Source organism: Phocoena phocoena, chromosome 9 (genome assembly GCF_963924675.1).
Source record: "Phocoena phocoena chromosome 9, mPhoPho1.1, whole genome shotgun sequence".
In the NCBI taxonomy this organism is placed as follows: domain Eukaryota; kingdom Metazoa; phylum Chordata; class Mammalia; order Artiodactyla; family Phocoenidae; genus Phocoena; species Phocoena phocoena.
Window position 1 is genome coordinate 12,802,371 of NC_089227.1, and position 21,576 is coordinate 12,823,946.

Here is a 21,576-nt window from a genome sequence, read left to right on the forward strand (position 1 = left end):
TTGGGAGAGGAAAATCTCTCAAAACTTGGCATCCATGAATAAAAAAATGACATAGGAGAACTCTGATGGCAAAAAACGTGGGAACTGTAATTTCTGATTCTTGAGGATTGAGGTTCTCCTCAAATATACTGAGCACTGTTGTTTGCTGAGGGCTATGCTGGCTGCTTTCATGCCTGTTCTGTTTTTTAATTCTCACAGTGATGCAGGTATTCTTATACGTACCATATATATGAGAACCGGAGGCTCAGAGAAATCAGAGGATCTGCTCAAGACCACAGAGTTAGTGGAAGGCTCTGGTTTCAAATTCAGGCCTTCTGACATTCTGTGATCATACTACAGGCCTCCTGGGTTAGTTTAGAAAAAGTTCTCATTTCTAGCTACCACTGCTCTCCTCTTTTTATTCTGACCTGACATTGGGTCTCTTCCCTTTGGCCAGTTTGCCAAATTGGGATAGCTTTGCCCCTCACTGGTTCATACATTCACTAACTGAAAGAACATCTAGTGCCAGGGAACCAAAGAGGCACCAGAAATAAAAATCAAAAAAGACAGTCTCTTACGATGTGCATAGTCTCTTACGATGTGTCAACGTAGGCTCATCAGTTATAATCAGTGTACCACTCTGGTGAGGGATGTTGCTGGTGGGGAGGCTGGGGGAGAGGGCAAGGGTTGGGGGGTAGCAGAAGGTACATGGGAACGCTCTGTACCTTCCTCTCAGTTTTGCTATGAGCGTAAAACTGCTCTTAAAAAAACTGTCTCTAAAAACAAAAAGATAGTCTCTGCCTTAAGAAGTTTACTGCTGCGTCAAGGTGGAGGATTAATAACAGCTGAACGCAATAGATGCTTTGATTCAGCAACATAGGAGGGGCCGCTTTAAACAGACAAACGAGAGGAGAGGAGCTCCCAAAACTTGTGCTCATTTTAAAAGACTAGTAGCAGCCAGTGAGATGAAGAAGCTTCATCATTTTAGTGAAAAGCAATGAGCCTGTGGGAAGACACAGCAGATTAAAAGACCAGGCCAAATTATAAGATGGTTCTAAGGCAAAAGTGGGAGATGCAAATTACATGTGTTAAGATAAATAGTTTAAACTTTATCTTCAAAGCTGTGGAGACTCCCTGAAAGACCTAGGCAGGGAAGTGGAATGACCAAATTTGTCTGATGGAACCAAGATGTCCGTTTTTAAAAATTAACATTATATTTAGGCATCTTTGAAGTCACAAGCCCTCCATAAACAGCCCAAAAATGCTCCAGGTCCAACTCTCCAATATTCTGAACAAGTATATTAAAAATAACTTGACACCAAATTTAAAAAGGTGAAGCTCTTTAATAAGTTCTGGATTCAATTCAACAAATGTCTGTTTAGCACCTCTGTTTAGAAGGCCGTGAACTACAGCATTTAATTTCACAGTATTTTAATACAGTAAACTGTGAAAATAAGTAGATATTCAATTGCATACCAGAAACTTGACTTCAGAAAAACCAGATCATTCAAAACCAAAAATAATTATTTATTTTACTAAAGGTATTGCCACAGTACTTTATTTTTTTTAAACAGTTCATATGTGGGGTTTTTTTCCATCTTTATTGGAGTATAAATGCTTTACAATGTTGTGTTAGTTTCTGCTGTACAACAAACTGAATCAGCCATATGTATACATATATCCCCATATCCCCTCCCTCTTGAGCCTCCCTCCCACCCTCCCTATCTCATCCCTCTAGGTCATCACAAAGCACCAAATTGATATCCCTGTGCTATGCAGCAGCTTCCCACTAGCCATCCATTTTACGTTTGGTTGTGTATATATGTCGATGCTACTCTCTCACTTCATCCCAGCTTCGCCTCACCACCCACCCCCGTGCCCTCAAGTCTGTTCGCAACGTCTGCATCCTTATTCCTGCCCTACCACTAGGTTCGTCAGTACCGCTTTTTAAAATTCCATATATATGCGTTAGCATATGGTATTTGTCTTTCTCTTTCTGACTTTCACTCTGTATGACAAACTATAGGTCCATCCACCTCACTACAAATAACTCAATTTCATTCCTTTTTATAACTGAGTAATATTCCATTGTATATATGTGCCACATCTTCTTTATCCAGTCATCTGTTGATGGACATTTAGGTTGCTTCCATGTCCTGGCTATTGTAAATAGAGCCGCAATGAACATTTTGGTACATGACTCTTTTTGAATTATGTTTTTCTCAGGGTATATGCCCAGTAGTGGGATTGCTGGGTCGTATGGTAGTTCTATTTTTAGTTTTTTAAGGAACCTCCATACTGCTCTCCATAGTGGTTGTATCAATTTACATTCCCACCAACAGTGCAGGAGGGTTCCCTTTTCTCCACACCCTCTCCAGCATTTATTGTTTGTAGGTTTTTTGATGATGGCCATTCTGACTAGAGTGAGATGATACCTCATTGTGGTTTTGATTTGCATTTCTCTAATGATTAGTGATGCTGCACATCTTTTCATGTATTTGTTGACCATCTGCATGTCTTCTTTGGAGAAATGTCTATTTAGGTCTTGTAACCATTTGGTGTTGAATTTTGTCAAAAGCTTTTTCTGTATCTATTGAGACGATCATATGGTTTTTATTCTTTAATTTGTTAATATGGTGTATCACATTGATTGATTTGCATATATTGAAGAATCCTTGCATCCCTGGGATAAATCCCACTTGATCATGGTGTATGATCCTTTTAATGTATTGTTGGATTCTGTTTGCTAGTATTTTGCTGAGGATATTTGCGACTATAGTCATCAGTGATATTGGTCTATGGAGGCTAAACAGTGCGCTGCTAAATAACCAAGAGATCACTGAAGAAATCAAAGAGGAAATCAAAAAATACCTAGAAACAAATGACAATGAAAACACGATGATCCAAAACCTACGGGATGTAGCAAAAGCAGTTATAAGAGGGAAGTTCATAGCAATTCAAGCTCACCTCAAGAAACATGAAAAATCTCAGACAATCTAACCTTACACCTAAAGCAAGAAGAACACAGAAAACCCAAAGTTAGTAGAAGGAAAGAAATCATAAAGATCAGAGCAGAAAGAAATGAAATAGAAACAAAGAAAACAACAGCAAATATCCATAAAACTAAAAGCTGGTTCTTTGAGAAGAAAAACAAAATTGATAAACCTTTAGCCAGACTCATAAAGAAAAAAAGGGAGAGGACTCAAATCAATAAAATTAGAAATGAAAAAGGAGAGATTACAACTGACACCGCAGAAATACAAAAGATCATTAGAGACTACTACAAGCAACTATATGCCAATAAAGTGGACAACCTGGACGAAATGGACTAATTCTTGGAAAAGTACAACCTTCCAAGATTGACCCAGGAAGAATTAGAAAATCAAAAGTAATGAAATTGAAACTGTAATTAAAATCTTCCAACAAATAGAAGTCCAGGACCAGATGGCTCCACAGGTGAATTCTATCACACGTTTAGAGAAGAGTTAACACCTATCCTTCTCAAACCCCTCCAAAAAGTTGCGGAGGGAGGAACACCCCCAAACTCATTCTACGAGGCCACCATCACCCTGATACCAAAACCAGACAAAGATATCACAAGAAAATTATAGACCAATATCCTGATGAACATAGATGCCACAGTACTTTAAAAGGTAAATTTGTCTCACACTGTTAGTTTTATTTATGACAACTTAGGGTAACCAACAGTTTAGGAATGCCTTCACTAGGACTATACTGACATACGCTTCCCTAACATGTGTAGCATGTGTAGCATTTTTCAAAAAGCAATTTAAAAGTTGTCATCAGTTTCTCTCCAAGCTACTTTTTTTTCTTCTATGATTTATTTTTTCCTCCGTATAAAATTACACTCAGTTTGATATTTCCTCCTTTGATGTGAACTATCAGTTTTTCCTCACCTGCCTAATTTTATTTGTCCTTTAAGACTCATCTCAACTGGAAAAAAAAAAGACTCACCTCAGCTGGCACTGTCTGCAGGAAAGCCTTCCCTGACTTGCCCAGATTGAGGTAGTCGCCCCTTCTCTGGGCTCCCACCACCCTGTGTGTACGTGTATAGTGGCACTTCACACACACTACTTAATTCATTGCTTTGCTTGTTTGTTTTCCTACTTAGACCAAGAGCCACCTCTTCTTTCATCTCTGTATCTGCAGGACAAGGGCACACAGTCAGTGGCCATTAACGCTGATGAAGAGAGGAAGCAGGAGGAATAAAATGAATTGTATTTCTATTTTCCTTATTATTTCTCTTTTCCTTCATCCTCATTTCATGTCTTCCTATTATTTCTCCCCAACTACTAATAAATCATCATAATCCTTCTCTTCTCAGTATCAATACACATCATGATTTTTAGTCTCTCCCGCGAGGTCTGAACTATTGCAAAAATGCTGGTCCCGTGTGTGGGTAGCACAGGTTGAGGAGTTTGTTGCTCCTTAGCTTTGCAAAGGAGGGGTTTGTTGTAACAGACCCTGCATTAGTCTCGATTTTATCTTTTCTTCTGTGTTTTAGCTGGGGACTTTTAACGTGCTTTAGTTTTGCCTCGCTTTTGGTCTTAGCAGCTGGGTAAACAGACTTTCTGAAACACCCTGGATAAAATGGCAAGTTCGAGGGAAAGTCTTCCACCTTTAAATTTAAAAAAAAAAAAAAAAAAACTTGCTCATGGCCACAGTTGGGGAATAGTAACACCTGAGAGCACTGGAGAGGGATTGTGTTTGTGCTGGCTACGGAAAACTCCGCTGATGACAAAAACATGCAGCTGCCTTTCCAAGTGAGGCCGACAACTCTCAGGGAGCAGCATCAAACTGAATTTAGCAAGAGTGACAGAAAAGCGAGGTAAATGACACACATTCCTGGGAGGCACTTTCTAAAGAGTCTGTGAATTGCAGAGGAGAATGCAAAGAGAATCACCTGATTCTAAAACACTTAAATGAACGCTTGCCATGGGCAGGAAAGTGACTTCGGGAAATTACTCAGGAAATTAATCAAAACTTAGGAAAAATACTTTGGAAGGAAGATTTTGAAACACAAGAGGGAGCCTTTATGTGTATTTAGGAGAGCAAACTTTGTAAAAATCCATAAATGCTTCTGTTTTCACTTTTGGATATCGAATTGGATGAAAGGGGTGCGACGTTTTGTTTTGTTTTGTTTTTAAGGAACACCATGAGTCCATCATCACTAGAGATTTTTTAAAAGTTGTCTGAAGTGCAAATTCACTCTCACAAACCCCTCTACATTTTTATGTATTTTAAAGATTTTCCAAAATAGAAATATAGGCTGAGGAAAGTGTCTATGAGCATTAAAGGGAAGTTTTATGATGTAATGTTTAATAGCAGACAACAGGGAAAAACATGGTATATTCACATGGTAATGTAGCTACTGTTACCAAAAATATGCTTTCCTATAGAAATGACAGGAAAGCCACACACACAGAAAACTGTAGCATGTGCACTGTAATATGCTCACGAAAAGACAAAAAGACAATAAGTTATTAACAGGCACAGACTGTAGCTGCAATACTTTCGTAAGGCAAAATTTACAAAAAGTTTATATGAAAAACACGGACAGCTAACTTCTTAGGCATACCAAAACACATGTTTTTATGGAAGAGGTCTTAAAGAAAAGTCTCCTAGAACGTCTACAAGGTTTACTCTAATGAAAGTCCAGGCAGGCAGGGAGTTTAGTTTTGTTTTGTGTTTGAAGCCATCTTCCTTGTGCCCAAAACAGTCACTGGCACATAGTAGGTAGTCAATAAATATGTGTTAAATAGATGAGTAAGAGAAGGAACAAATGAGAAGCATGTTCCAGTGAAACTCTTGAGTCCCTAGGTCTCTTCAGGTGTGGAAGGAAGTTTTTGCTGGTTCTAAGTTGCTGGAAAACTTCGAACTCTACCAGGTAGAGTATTCCCTTCAAGATGTCTCTTCAGGGTGGGGGGGAATGGGTGAAGGTGCTCCAAAGGCACAAACTTGCAGTTATACAATAAATAGGTCCTGAGGATGTTATGTGCAGCATGGTGACTATAGTTAATACTACTGTATTGTATATTTGACAGATGCTAAGAGAGTAGATCTGAAAAGTTCTCATTACAAGGGAAGAAAAAGATTTGTAACTGTGAGGTGACAGATGTTAACTTACTAGGGTAATCATTTCAGAATATATACATATATCAAATCATTATTTGTGTGCCTTAAACTAATGCAACATTATATGTCAATTATATCTCAATAAAACTGGAAGAAAAAAAAAAAGACCTATCATCAGGTTACACAGAAAACAGAAGTTGTTGACAAGCTAACTCATTTTATGGCCAAAAACTTTCCTTTGTTTCACAAGTTTCAGAAACTCCTTTATAATAAACTCTATTATAACTTTTACAGCATGATTTTCCTGCCAACTCCCCCTACTCTCTCCCTCTGGACCCACCTCCCTATATTATTCCTTTATATTGAGAAAAGGTGGAAAGGAAAGGTCATGTCAGACTGTGGAAGGCCATGATGTCAGAATAAAATGACCAGATCTAATCATGTAATTAATATAGAGCCATTAATATTTTGAATATTGGAAAAACATAAAATCATATCATGAAAATGAGACATTTTACAACATTCACAGAGACTTCTGAAAGCCCAACACTTAACAGTACTAATGAATCCAGGGATATTTATTCAGAAAAACAAATGATAAGGTTATCGATGGGACTGAATCAATATCCTAATCTTCCCTGGTCATCACTGTTTGATCCACCACGGAGGAGAAGAGACCTGAGCTGGAAGAGACTGTAGAACTGCATCCCACAAGACACCACCAAAACACGTCCACACACCAGCCCAAGAGAGCAGGGACCCTGGCCTCTGGGCACCCAAGGGCCTCTCTGTGGTCTGTGTTTTAACAGCAGGATGATGATGAAGGCAACACTCCCTTATCAAGTTTCCTCTCTTAAGACTACCCTCTAGTCTCTTCTTTACAAGTTTGATTCCTTAAGTCTGAATAAAGACGTAAGAACCTATGGGTTCCAAAATGCTGAAACTCCCACTTCTGGGTATATAAGAGGAGAAAGAAGAAGGTGTTAGGTTGTTTAATTCACCCCAAAAAGAGAAATTTGAAATTAAACTGTTACAGATGCTGCTAGAAGTCTGTCCACAATAGAATTCTATAACAGAATTTAGCAAGGAATACAGGTTTTAGGACACAGGAAACCAATAATTTAACTCTGTGGTTCTTAAAGTTAGAAGAGTGCTGGCAACTCAATAACAAGATGACACGTATCTGCCTAGCTTTTGTATTTTTCTTCAGTCCACTCTTCTCACAGCATGGATGTGATGTATTTAGACTCTCCAAGAGCTTTTGATAAGGTTCTCACAAGTGCCTGTTATTGAAACTTGGTAACCGTGGTGTGAAAGGAAAAAGTCATATCAATGAATTAAATGAATCAAAAACTGCTTGAGAGGCAAAGAGGCAAAAAGCAGAGATAAAGGGCCAATTCTCATGGGGTGAAATGTTAATGACTGAGGGCTCTCCGGCTTTGCAGTAGAATCTGAGTTTTATTTAACTAATGACCAAGAAAGGGGAGACCAATTCTCATTCCCCTCTTCTCTGCATATCAGTCCCACACACAGAGGCCCCATTGATTGAAGGAGATACAGGCAGCATAGAGAAGAAGTGCTTAAAATCCAGGAAAAAGCAAATAGGTAATGAATGCAGACTCATGTAGAGGTCCCCAAAGGAGAAGGGAAGAGGAATAAACATAATATTAGCAGAAGTTTTTTTCTAAGAACTTTCGCTTGTTTGTTAGTTTTTTAATACAATTTTCAAAGGTTACACTCCACTTCGTTATTACAAAATATTGGCCATATTCCCCGTGTTGTACACTACATCCTTGTAGCCTATCTTACACCCTATAGTTTGTACCTCCCACTCTCCTACCCCTGTATTGTCCCTCCCTGACCTCCCCACTGGTACTCAGTTTGTTCTCGATATCTATGAGTCTAAGAACTTTGATATATCTATACTACATGGAAACACAAGGGGATTTTCAAAAGACAAGATATTGTATTTGAACAAAAGTCCTTAATTTATTGGTTTGATGAGAGCAAATGTTCCGTACTGAAGAACAGTTCACATGGGCATTGAGATCCACAAAAACTGCTATCTATTCCTATAGATCGAGAAGTTAGATGTAAACAAAAGTGAAACTGATAGGAAAGAATAAGAATTATTAACTTTTTCTGAGGCAAACTTGAAAAATTGATACAGGTTTTAACAAAAGTATAACCTGACATGAATGGAATAATTTGAAAATCAAATACTCTAATTGGTCAGCATTAATCCTTTATGACTCAATCTGCCATTTTCAAAACATCAACATGACAAACCACACAGAGAGGCTCAGAAAAGCCAACAAGCTCTTGACTGAACCTCCCTTATCTCAGTTTCCTTATCTGTAAAATGGAAATAATAGAACTTCCCTCACGGGATGATTATAAGGGTTAAATGAGATCATGTATGTAGAGCGATTCATACAGTAACTGTAAAAAATGATGTTGAATTATTACTGTTAGTATTTATGATAGACTAAACCCAAACACTTACATGCCACAGAGAAGGAACTAATGCAAGCTATTGTGATGTTCTTATTTGTATCATTGTTACGATGCAATACTTAGAAACCCGTGTGAAATACTTTCAAACGCTTTCAAACAAAGAAAAACACAGCTTTAAAATATATTTCCACTAACGAATTTTGTAAAATGAAAGATAATTATAAGTTAATCTAAATAAGCCAAAGAGAGCACCATAAAATGCCAGATAAATGCTAATTACATATTAATTCTTAAAGGTACAAACAGTAGAGCCAAGCTTACCGTGTCGATAGTATTTTAATAAGCTCTTTTCTATTCTGTACCCGAAGGTGGTTAGTTCTATACTTGGAATCATCAATCAGTTCAGGCAAATTCAAGATCTAAAAGGGAAAAAGAATTTTAAAGTGGAATTCACAAAATTTTTGTGTACCTGCCTGTGGGTACTAGTGTTCAGGACCTACTACTCCATCCTCAAGACCATTCCTTGCTGGTCTTTATACTTCTTAACACAAGGATATACGGAGGGAAGGATCATGCAGTTAGGATGGGTCATGCTGGTGACTGGTTTTCTCATTTATAAGAAGTTTTTACTACATTTAAGCATGCGCCTACATACAGGAAAACCGAAAAGCAGTTATCCGACCGCCGGTAATATCTTGTACCCGTTTATGAGAATATAGGAAAAGAGTTATCAGATTCCCACAGTAAGTCTTATCTAGAGGAAACAGAGATAGAGGTACAAATTGGGTAAAACTGACCTAATTCTAAGAACCAATAACATAAGTGCAAGTCTGCACTTACATCAAGCTCATAATCAACGTATATCTTGTAGGTACATTCACTTATTTGTTCCACATGTAAATAAAATAGTATTATCTGTCCCAGTAGTCCTATCCAGGATGTTGTACAAGGTGCTAAAATAAAGGGGAAGCATACACACTTGCCCCAAATGCTTACCGTTAAAACAATGTCAAATTAAAAGATACTCCTCCTATAGAAGTGTCCCTATTTTTCTTTACTATGACTCCCTGAAGGAATAACAAATAGAAGTGCTTTTATATACTTCCTCTTTTGCTCCTCCTCAGTAAAGAGAAAATCTATCCTGGAAGTCCCAGTGGACATCTTGCAATTTTAACAAGACCATAATGAAAGTACCAAGTGGATTTGGAATGGAAAAGAAGTTTTAAAAGGAATGTGTGGAGGCAGTGTTTGGCACTTGCGTTGGAAAGTCAGAAGGAGCGTTTATGGGCTAGGGGCAGGCCATGTGGCCTACAGAAAGCTTCACGACCTCTATTAATGTATTTGCCTTAAATATAAACACTTAATGGTTTCATTTGTTTCCCACAGTTTAAATAAAGTCAATCCATTAATCATCTTACAAAGGAGAGAGAAGTGAAGAAGATTCCCTGAAGTAAAGAGAGCATCTCAATGGTGTAATTTCTCTTTCACATGTTTCACTTATTCATTTCCTTTAGGAATAATAAAGACAGCATTACTCTCTCAGATTTTAAAAAGTGACACCATATACAGTGCCCTTTCTAGAAACCTCCCTGTCACCACACCTGATCCAAGAATTGGCCTCAAGGCTTATCCAGGAATCAAAACACACCCTCCCCCATCAAGAGTGAACAAGTCATTTCAAGAAAAAGCAAGTGCCTTCACTAGATCACATGTTAAATTTATAAATGTGGCCTCACCCAGAATACAGTGTAAGCTACATAAAAAACTACTCAGTGTTTGCACTCAATGGTAACTGGGGTGCACTCATGTCTCCTTCTCCGAATATGACTTATTGGACCTCTTTTCTCTTTGAAAGTTGGTGTTAAATAGTGGGTAAAGTAATTATCCTTCTGTCTTCAACTATGCCAGCATTCAAAATGTTTCTAGAGAGACTGCTTCAAGAGCTGTGGTCATAACCATGCTTTAGGTGCTTGAAAGAGAATGCTGCCTGGGACAAAATGAAACAATGTAAGTGAAAGTGCTTGACATATTAAGCATTAAATAAATGTGAAATATTCCAAGTAGGTACTGTTTCTCCCCAAAGAGATACGAAAGCATATGTTTGTTCAAAAAAGAATGGGAAAGAAGGGAGAATGTAGGGGAGGTTATCTACTTAACTTTCATTCCTTAAGGATATTCCTATTGGATATAGAATTCTGCAGTTACGGTTCTTTCCTTTCGGCCCTTTAAACATGTTGTGCCTCTTCTCTCTGGGTTCTGCCGTTTCTGGCAGGAAAGCTGCAGTCAATTGAGTCAGTGCTCCCCCAAATGTATCAACAACACGTCGTTCTCTCCGGGTGATTTCAAATGCTTTCTCTTGGTCTTTACTTTTCAGCAGTAATATTTTGATGTACTTGGGCATGGATTTATTTGGATTTATCTTATTTGGGGTTTGCTGAAATTATTAAATCTGTATGTTTTTAATCTTTCACCAAATTTGGGAAGTTTTCAGCCATCGTTTCTTCAATGGCTTCAATTTTTTTCAGTCTGTTCTCTTCTCTCCTTCTGGGACTACAATGACATAAATATTAGATTTTTTTGTTATTGTCCCACAGGTCCCTGAGTATCTGTTCTTTCTTTCATTTTTGGGAGGGGACTATCTTTTTTTCCTTTCTGATGTTCAGACTGAATAATTTCTATTTATCCATCTTCAAGTTCCTTGACTGTTTCCTCTGTCACCTCCATTGTGCTACTGAGCTCATTCAGTGAGGTGTTTGTTCCTGTATTTGGTGGTTGTATTTTTCAGTTCTAAAATGTTCATTTGGTTCTTCTTCAAATCTTCTATTTCTTTTCTGGACATTTCTACTTTTCTGTTTATTTTAAGTGTCTGCGATGCTTGTTGGAGTATCTTTATAATGGTTGTTTTAAAGTTTTCATGAGTTAATTCCCACATCTGTAATCATCTTGGCATTGGCATTTACTGATTGTCTTTTCTCATGCAGGTTCTGGTTCTTCATATGCTGAGTAATTTGGGATTGTATCTTGGACATTTTGAATATTATGTTATGAACCTCTGAGACTTGTTTAAATGCTACAGAAAATTTCTGTTGTTATTGTTTTTAGCAAGCAGTTCACCTGGTTAAGTTCAGTCTGCAAGTCCCAACTCACCTTCTATGTGCTTTGGTTCTACTGTCAGTTCGGTCTTCAAAACCTTTGCAATTGCTTTTTGAACCTGTGCCCTACTTAATGGTCATGCTGCAACCTGGGAAGTTGTCTATTTGTTAATAGTTCTCAACATCGTCGGTGTCCTGATTAGGACCAGATCAATGCATATGCAGCTCAGGGGTGAGCGCAGGAGTTCACAAACAACTTCATGGATCCTTTCTGAAGCTTTTCCCTCTCTGCAACCTCTTTCCAGTTCCCTAGAGCTCCCCTCTAGTTACCCTACTCCCCAGCATACTTCCAGGGCAGAGGCCAGTTAGTGGGAGGGCAGAGGAAAAAGCATCAAGGACTCAGCCCTGTCTTTTGGGATCACAGCTCAGATACAAGAAAGGTCCCCTTCCTTGGAGTCTGGCTGCTGCTCACCCACCGCTGCCGCTACAGGACTGCTTGGAGGCTGGGGGGTGAGAAAACGAGAGGACAAAAAGGGAGGATGTCCACACTCTCTCTGACATTAGACTCCATTTTTATGCTCCCCGCACCAGGAATGAAGGGCATCTCCTGGAACTCAGCTCTGTTCCCTGGGGCCCACTCCCAGGTTTCAGGCTGTGTTCATGTAAAGGAATAATCAGAGGGAAAAACCGGTAAACTTACTGCCAGTTTAGAGGTATTTCAAATTCTAGTATTCCTTCCGGATTTTCCTGCTATTACTTACTTCTCACAGTCCTCATACAGATGTTCCATGCATTCTGTACAGGTTTTATCACTGTGTTCCGTGGGTCAGACAGGGAGAAATGTGCTTACTCCATTTTACCCAGAAACAGAATCTCCACACCTAATTGCTAGAAAGACCATTTATTAAGTTCATGCTGTGAGCCAAGGACTGAACTAAGTGTTTTACTTATCTAATCTAACTTTTAAAAAACCCCAAAAGTTATATATTAGTATAGTTATGTATTATAACCTTCCTTTCATCATGAGGGCACTGATGCTTAGCAAAGACTAAGTGCCTTTTGCCAGAGATCACCTGACTGGTTCCAAGACTCACAGAATGCCCTAGAATTCAAATGTCCTCAGACCACCTGCTCTAAAATCAACTATAGGGACTGTTAAAGTTGAAGTTTCCTGTGCCCCACCTCACATACTAAGTCAAAATCTTTGGGACAGGGGCTCAAGGAGGTTTCCTATGCATGCTAAAGTTGAGAACCAATGTATATTGCCTCCAATAAAAGAAACTTTCAGTCTATATGACTTTTAAAAGGATGTCAGTGTATTTCAAATAGGAATGCCCATTAGCGTTGGCATCAATCAGCTTAGAATAGCTTACATGTGCTCATGTTCCCTACCCTTCCGTATCATGTTAAGGGACATAAAATAGGGTTTGTTATAAGCCAAGGTTCACTTTATGTGCAAGAAGATTTTCTGAAGCCCAAGCCTTGAACCCAAAGCTCTTACTGCCACTCTGATCCCTGACGGTAAGAGTATTCTAATAGGGCCCCTCCCAACGAAGGTATTAGTCAACCAGTATATCAAACTCTCTTTTGGAAACAGATTGGGCGTAAGTAAATTCTACTCATTCGTCACAAACAATACTGCCACATTTCTCCCCAGGAGGTAGAGCAGCCCTGTCTTTCATGATGGACTTTACGTGGCAAAAGAATAATTTTGATACGCTCATTGTCTAACTTTGGGTCCTCCACTTCTACAAGGCCAGCCTGAACTATAATACACTCCGTAATAGATAGAGCTGAATAAAAAGTACCTAGAAAAAGCTCGCTTACTATATATGGGAAGGGGGAGAACCTTGCATCAAATAAGGAAAAAGATGATTTTTTTTTCCTTAGAAAAGGTTTTTAGGACAAGTTTACATGTAAGGGTATAATTATGAAGGTGAAAAACTCAAATCAGATTGCAACGTTTGCTGAAGATGCCTAGTAAACGATGTAGATAACAGTAAAATCCTATACACATAAAACTTTTCTTCTGAGGATCTCAAAGAGTTTTATAGACATTGCCTTAATGGCTCATAACAGGGATTATCATTCCTAACTCACATATGGGAAAAACAAGGTCAAGTATGCCATTCTCCGAGGCCCTCTGTTAGTCTCCTTTTTAAAAAATGTGTCATAACACACCATAACAATAAGTCATATTTTAGTACTAAAACTGATGGCAAATATTCTGCTTTGAAATAAAAATCTTTTTCAAAAAAAGTTCTTATGGATATTTATGAGGAAGTTCAAAAGTTTTAAATTGATCAGCAGTAATGAATCAAAAATAAAAAGAATTCAGTGCAGCTATTTTCAACAGTGAAGAATATGTCAACCAGTAATTTCTACCCCCTCCCCACCCTGATTCTGGAGAGAGAAAACTCCAAAACATATGGCCCAGGAAGAAAATCTGTCCTTGTTTATAGCAATGAACTGGCTTTTACATCTCTGCAGCTAGAGTACGCAAATGACTTCACAGGCAACAGCTTCCGTATGTTTTATATTTTTAACATTGACCGTTCATAATAAAGGTTCTTTGATCCCAGATCAAATGTTTGAATCAATTTTCTCTACACTTACTCAGAGTCACCATTATAAAAGCTCCCCTCTTTCCCACCTCAGATGTTCCAGCCCTTCCTGCAATCGGAACTATCTCCATTTGTCACCTTCTCTGCGGTACTTCCCACCCCTTTGCTGTGGTTTTTAGCTGTGCTCGTTAACCTCTCATACGAAAGAGGCACAGCAATAAATAATTTTTGTACATAATAAGTTAACTGCAGTAAATAAGGTTCCTCTAAGGAATTCACAGGCATCTTTATTAAAACTGAAAGCTCATGGTACAAGGAAAAAGAAACCTTTCCCAACCAGTAAAAAGTCCTCAACAGGTAAGGCCTTTCTCTACATGTAAGAAAAATAAACTTATATATATATATATATATATATATATATATATATATATATATATATATATATACACACACACACACACACATTTAAACTAGATTATTTGCCTGGGATTAGAACTCTAAAAAGTGAACTGAAAACTAAAGCCTTAAATAAAAACAAAAGACCAGAGTCTGGATAAATAATAAAAACATCAAATTGAAAAAAATGTCCAAGCAATGCTAAAAATTGAGAATATCTTCAATATAAAATTACTTTAAATAATCCCAGGGCCTTTATTTAAGGCCTTGTTTAGGAACAACATTTTTGTTTTTTTGTTTTTTTTGTTTTTGACTGTGTTGGGTCTTCATTGTTGCACGCGGGCTTTCCCTAGTTGCAGCGAGCGGGGGCTACTCTTTGTTGTGGTGCCCGGGCTTCTCATTGTGGTGGCTTCTCTTGTTGTGGAGCACGGGCTCTAGGCCCGCGGGCTTCAGTAGTTGTGGCACATGGGCTCAGCAGTTATGGCTCACAGGCTCTAGAGTGCAGGCTCAGTAGTTGTGGCACATGGGCTTAGGTTGCTCCGCGGCATGTGGGATCTTCCCGGACGAGGGCTCGAACCCGCGTCCTCTGCATGGGCAGGTGGATTCTTAACCACTGTGCCACCAGGGAAGTCCCTCACTTTCAATAAATGATTAACTGTTAATGATTAGTACTACTAATGAGAGGGAACTCAGTTCTCCATATCAAATGAAATATATTCTTCGGTTTCTACTTAGACCTTCTGAAGGAGATTTAAGGAAAAGGGAGCTAAACTTTCTCATTCCATTTAGAGAAGAGAAAACCCCAATAAAGGCTTTTATAGATGGTTTTTGCACTCCAGCCTTTGGTAAAATAGATGTGCTTCATCATGGTGGCATGGCATTGCTAGAGTTCTGTAGCAAGCTGCTTTTACCTACTTGGGCAAAAAGGCTTGTATCTAGGTGGCTTCTCTTGTTGCGGAGCACGGGCTCTAGGCCCGTGGGCTTCAGTAGTTGTGGCACGTGGGCTCAGTAGCTGTGGCTCGCGGGCTCTAGAGTGCAGGCTCAGTAGTTGTGGCACATGGGCTTAGTTGCTCCGCGGCATGTGGGATCTTCCTGGACCAGGGATCCAACCTGTGTCTCCTGCATTGGCAGGTGGATTCTTAACCACTGCATCAGGGAAGTCCCCAGGAACAGTATTTTTAACATGACAATTGCTAAAAACTTAAAACATGAATTTTGCAGAAAGGTACTCATTAAACAAAGACTAATTTGAAGAGAAAAATTAATTTTCTTGTGGTAAGTAAATAAATTTGGTAGTAGAATAACTATATTTGGGCCTAATTATATCTTGTGGGGTTTGAAAAAGAAGAAGAAAAAGAAAGAAGAGAAAAAAATCTTTTTCCTTCCATATCTTGGCTATTATACGTAATGCTGCAGTGAGCATAGGAGTACATGTATCTTTTCAAGTTAAGTGTTTTCATTTTCTTCAGATATATACCTTTAAGTGGAATTGCTGAATTGTATGGTAGTTCTATTTTTAACTTTTTGAGGAATCTCTATATTGTTTTCCACAGGGGCTACATCAATTTACAATCCCACCCACAGTGCACAAGGGTTCCCTTTTCTCCACATCCTCACCAACATTTGTTGTTTCTTGTCTTTTTCATAATAGCCATTCTGGACAGGTGTGAGGTGAGATCTCACTGTGGTTTTTATTTGCATTTCCCTGATGATTTGAGATATTGAGCACCTTTTTTTTTTTTTTTTTTACTTACTACTATTGGTTTATTATAAAGGATACAACTCAGGAATAGCCAAATGGAAGAGATGCACAGGGCAATGTATGAGGTGGGAGGGTGCAGAGCTTCCATGCTCCACTACCCTCCCATCACCTTGCTGTCTTCACCAGAAGCTCTCTGAATCTTATAGTTCAAAGGTTTTCATAGAGCTCAAACTCCAGTCCCCTCTCCCCTTACTGGAGGTTGGTAGGTGGGGCTAAAATTTCTAACCCTCTAATTACTTGGTCTTCCTGGTGACCAACCCATCCTGGGGCTATCTAGAGACCCCACCCTAAGTCACCTCAGTAGCATAAACTCAGGTGTGATTGAAACGAGCTTGTTGTGAATAACAAAAAACACTTCCATCATTCAGGAAATTTCGAGGGTTTTAGGAACTCTGTGTAAGAAATCGGGGACAAAGCTTAAATATATTTTTGTATTTTACCACTTCATAGAAGTAGAAAGAAAAACCCACTTCTATCCTACCACCCAAATATGGTCTGTATTAGCATTATGGAATACTTCTAGGCTTTTTTGTGAATTTTGAGTATTATATTTATATTAGCATGGCAAACATTTTATGCTAATATTTATATTGAAAAAACTTATCACTATTGCTTTATGAATGTCACTCAGATCTCATCTTAATGTTATTTCTTCAGAGAGACTTTCCCCTGACAACCCAGCCACTATTTTAACATAGTAGCCTATTTTAATTCTCTGCATGGCACTTACCATAGATCGTTTTGGAGTTTTGTTTATTTATTTATTATCACTCTCCCACTGAGCATCTTTCATGTACCTGTTAGCCATCTATATGTCTTCTTTGGAAAACTGTCTATTCAGAACTTCTGCCCATTTTTTAATTGGATTGTGTGGGTTTTTGCTATTGAGTTGTATGAATTCTTTACCTATTTTGGGTATTAACCTATAATCAGATATATGATTTACAAACAATTTCTGCCATTCAGTAGGTTGCCTTTTCATTTTGTCAATGATTTCCCTTGCTGTGCAGAATCTTTTTACTTTGATGTAGTCCCACTTATTTTTGCTTTTGCCAATAAATCTTCACCAAGACTGATGTCAAGAAGCTTACCACCTATGTTTTCGTCTAAGGGTTTTATGGTTTCAGGTCTTATATTGAAGACTTTATTTTATTTTGAGTTAATTTTTGTATATGATGTAAGACAGTGGTCCAGTTTAATTCATTTGCATATGACTGTCCATTTCCCACCACTATTTATGGAAGAGATTGTCCTTTCCCCATTGTATATTCTTGGCTCCTTTGTCATAAATTAACTGACCACATATGAGTGAATTTAGTTTAGGCTCTCTATTCTGTCCCATTGATCTGTGTATCTGTTTTTATGCTAATGCCATACTGTTTTGATTACTATAGCTTTGTAATACAGTTTGAAATCCAGAAGCATGATGCCTTCTCCCTGTTCTTCCTTGTTCTTCTTTCTCAAGACTACTTTGGCTATTTAGGGTCTTTTGTGGTTCCATATAAATTTTATAATTGTTCTATTTCTGTAAAAAATGCCACTGGAATTTTGATAGGGATTGCACAGAATCTATAGATGGCTTTTGATAGTACTGACATTTTAACAGTATTAATTCTTCCAATCCATGAGGACAGAATATCTTTTCATAATATCTTTTCATTTATTTGTGTCTTCTTTAATTTCTTTCATCGATTTCTTACAATTTTCAGTCTATGGGTCTCTCACTTCCATGGCTAAATTTATCCCTAGGTATTTTATTCTTTTTGGTGCAACTGTGAGGTTGTTTTCTTAATTTCCATTTCTTACAGTTTGTTATTAGTGTACAGAAACATAACAGATTTTTGTATATTGATTTTTATATCATGCAACTTTGCTGAATTCATTTACTGTTCCAATAGATTTTTGGTGGAAACTTTAGGATTTTCTAACTATAAAGTCATGTAATCTGCAAGTAGAAGTAATTTTACTTCTTTCTTCCCAATTCTGATAACTTTTCTTTCTTTTCCTTGCCTGATTGCTCTAGCTAGGACTTCCAATTCTATGTTGAATAACTTTGGTGAGAGTGGGCATCCTTGTCTTTTTCCTGATCTTAGAGGAAAAGCTTTCAACCTTTCACCACGGAACATGATGTTAGCTGTAGGCCTGTCATATATGGCCTTTATTATGCTGAAATATGTTCCTTCTATACTTAACCTAAGAGTTTTTTATTATGAATGTTGAATTTTGTCAAATACTTTTTCTATGCCTATTGAGATGATCATGATTCCTTTCTTTCATTCTAATAGTATGATATATCACATTGATGGATTTGTGTGTGTTGAAACATCCTTGCCTCCCAGAAATAAACCCCACTTGATGATGGTGTAAGATCCTTTTAATGTATTGTTGAATTACGTTTGCTAATATTTTGTTGAGAATTTTTACCTCTGTGTTCATTAGGGACATTGGCCTGTAGTTTTCTTTTCTTGTGGTGTCCTTGCTGGGTTTGGTATCACAGTAATGCTGACATTGTAATATAAATCTGGAAGTGTTCCCTCCTCTTCTATTTTTGGAAGAGTTTGAGAACAACTGGCACTAATTCTTCTTTGAATGTTTGGCAGAATTTACCAATCTGGTCCTATACTTTTGTTTGTTAGGAGGTTTCTGATTACTAATTCAATCTCCTTACTAGTAATCAGTCTCTTCAGATTTTCTATTTCTTCATAATTCAGTCTTGGAAGGTTGTACATTTCTAGGAATTCATTCATTTCTTCTAGGTTGTCCAATTTGTTGGCATATAATTGTCCATAATAGTCCCTTGCAATCCTCTGTATTTCTGTGGTATCAATTATGACACCTCCTCTTTCATTTCTGACTTTTTTTTTGAACCTAGCTAAAGGTTTGTCAATTTTGTTTACCTTTCAAAGAACCAGCTCTCAGTTTCACTGATCTTTTCTATTGTCTTCTTAGTCTCTATTTCATTTATTTCCACTCTGATCTTTGTTATTTCCTTCTTTCTGCTAACTTTGGGCTTTGTTTGTTCTTCTTCCTCTAGTTCCTTGAGGTGTAAATATAGGTTGTTTATATGAGATTTTTCTTGTTTCTTGAGGTAGCCATCTATTGCTATGAATTTCCCTCTTACAACTGCTTTTACTGCAACCCATAAGTTCTGGTATGTTGTATTTCCATTTTCCTTTGTCTCAAAGTATTTTTTAAATTTCTTTTAATTTCTGCATTGATCCAGTCATTTTTATAGTTGCATGTTGTTTAATCTCCACACATTTGTGATTTTCCAGTTTTTTTCTTGTAATTTGTTTCTAGCTTTATACCATTGTGGTCAGAAAGGATGCTTGATATGATTTCAATATTCTTAAATTTATTAAGACTTGTTTTGTGGCCTGACATATGATTTATCCTGGAGTATGCTCCATGGGCACTTGAGAAAGAATGTGTATTCTGTTGCTTTTGGATGGACTGTTTTTATATATCTGTTTAGTCCATCTGGTCTAACTTAAGACCAATGTTTCCTTATTAATTACCTATCTGGATGATCTATCCATTCATGTAAGTGGGGTAGTAAAGTCCCATACTATTATTGTGTTGATGTCTAGCTCTTCCTTTAGCTCTGTTAATATTTGCTTTCTATATTTATGTGTTCCTATGCTGGGTGCGTAAATATTTACAAATGTTATATACTCTTGTTTGACTGACCCCTTTATCAGTATGCAATGCCCTTCTTTGTCTCTTATCACAAAAGTCTATTTTGTTGGATATAAGTATTGTTACCAGAGCTTTGTTTTGGTTTCCATTTGTATGAAATACTTTTTACATTTTCAGTCTGTCTGTGTCCTTACATCTGAAGTGAGTCTCCTGTAGGCAGCACACATATGGGTCTTGTGTTTTTATCTATTCATCTACTCCATGTCTTTTCAATGGTGAATTTAGTCCATTTACATTTATAGTAATTATTGATAGATATGTACTTATTGCCATTTTGTTAATTGTATTCTGATTGTTTACTAGTTCCTCTGTTCCTTTCTTTTTCTCAGAAAAAAAATCCTGGCATTAAAAATCCCTTTAAAATGACTTTTCCCTTTTTGTTTGGACGAGTAGACAGGTCAATTTTTAGCATAATTTAAGCTACTATGATTCTTCATTTAAAAATACAGCCAGATACATCAATTTTACAAAACTAGAGTGCTAATTTAGACCCTATCCTTAGGATTTGTAAGCAAAGAAAAAGCATACTTTTAGGTGCTAACACAGGGAGTCTTGAGTATAGACTTAGCAACATTGCTCTAGGCAAAACTGAATTTTCCTGGCTTTGTGCAAAATGAGTTGTTGCATATATTATCCACCCATCCCAAATATTATAGATTACCTTGCACACAGTAGCAAACTGTTGGTTATTTCCTGCTCCGACTACAAGATATCCATCCTTGGTTTTAAAAGCCTAAAATAAATACATACATACATAAATATATAATTTTATATATCGAGAATACCACAAAAATTGTCTTTAATTTTTCAAACTTTTATATAGAATCCTTGTTCTAAAGTAATGTTATTAGTTAAATCAATATCAACTAATTAATATATTTTTCTCTTATATTTGCATAGTTGTCATTTGAGGTTTTCAAAGCACTTCCTATCTCTTCCACTAACTGTTATATCATTGGAAGCAGTGGGGGGAAATGTGTGACTTAGAAAAATAAATACTGGATTTTCATAACATCAAATTCTATATTCATTATAGTATGAATTAATGTTGGGTTTTCCCCAAACTCTGTGTTTTATTTGTTTCCAGTTTTTCTCATAGGGCAAAAAGAATGACGGTACATTGTTTTCTACAAAGCATACGAAGAATACATGGAAAAAAGGAAGGAAATAAGGGAGGGAGGAGAGAAGGAGGAAAGAAAGGAGAGTGGGGTGGAAGGAAGATGAGTAATGGAGCTATATTTTTGTCTTTGAAAATCTTAGATATAAACTTTGGGGTAATTTTCACTTTCTAGTAAGTGAAAAATGATACACCTGGACCTTGTGTGGCCTTATGTACCTGAGAATGCCTGTTCCTTTTAGGAGACATGGTCATTTGGTAAAAGCCAGAGACATATTAGTAACTGATGCCTCCACCTCCCATAGCCTTAGCCCCATGGAGTACTTTGCAGCCCTCCCTGATCCACATGTGATCACAGTGATGGTCGGAGGAAACAAATTTTACCCTCAGAAGGCCTCATTCCTGCTTTCTTTA

The 21,576-nt window shown here is 37.5% G+C and overlaps 1 protein-coding gene across 1 annotated transcript in view; it reads right to left on the reverse strand.

Annotated features, from left to right (window-relative positions):
- The window catches only part of SUGCT (succinyl-CoA:glutarate-CoA transferase), a 684,446-nt gene that overhangs the window by 434,078 nt on the left and 228,792 nt on the right, over nucleotides 1-21,576 (reverse strand). The window contains exons 10-11 of the mRNA XM_065883542.1: nucleotides 20,707-20,778; nucleotides 8,854-8,951 (exon numbers count right to left, since the gene is read on the reverse strand). Coding sequence (XP_065739614.1) covers nucleotides 8,854-8,951; nucleotides 20,707-20,778 — 170 coding nt within the window. The remainder of the gene's footprint in view (nucleotides 1-8,853; nucleotides 8,952-20,706; nucleotides 20,779-21,576) is intronic.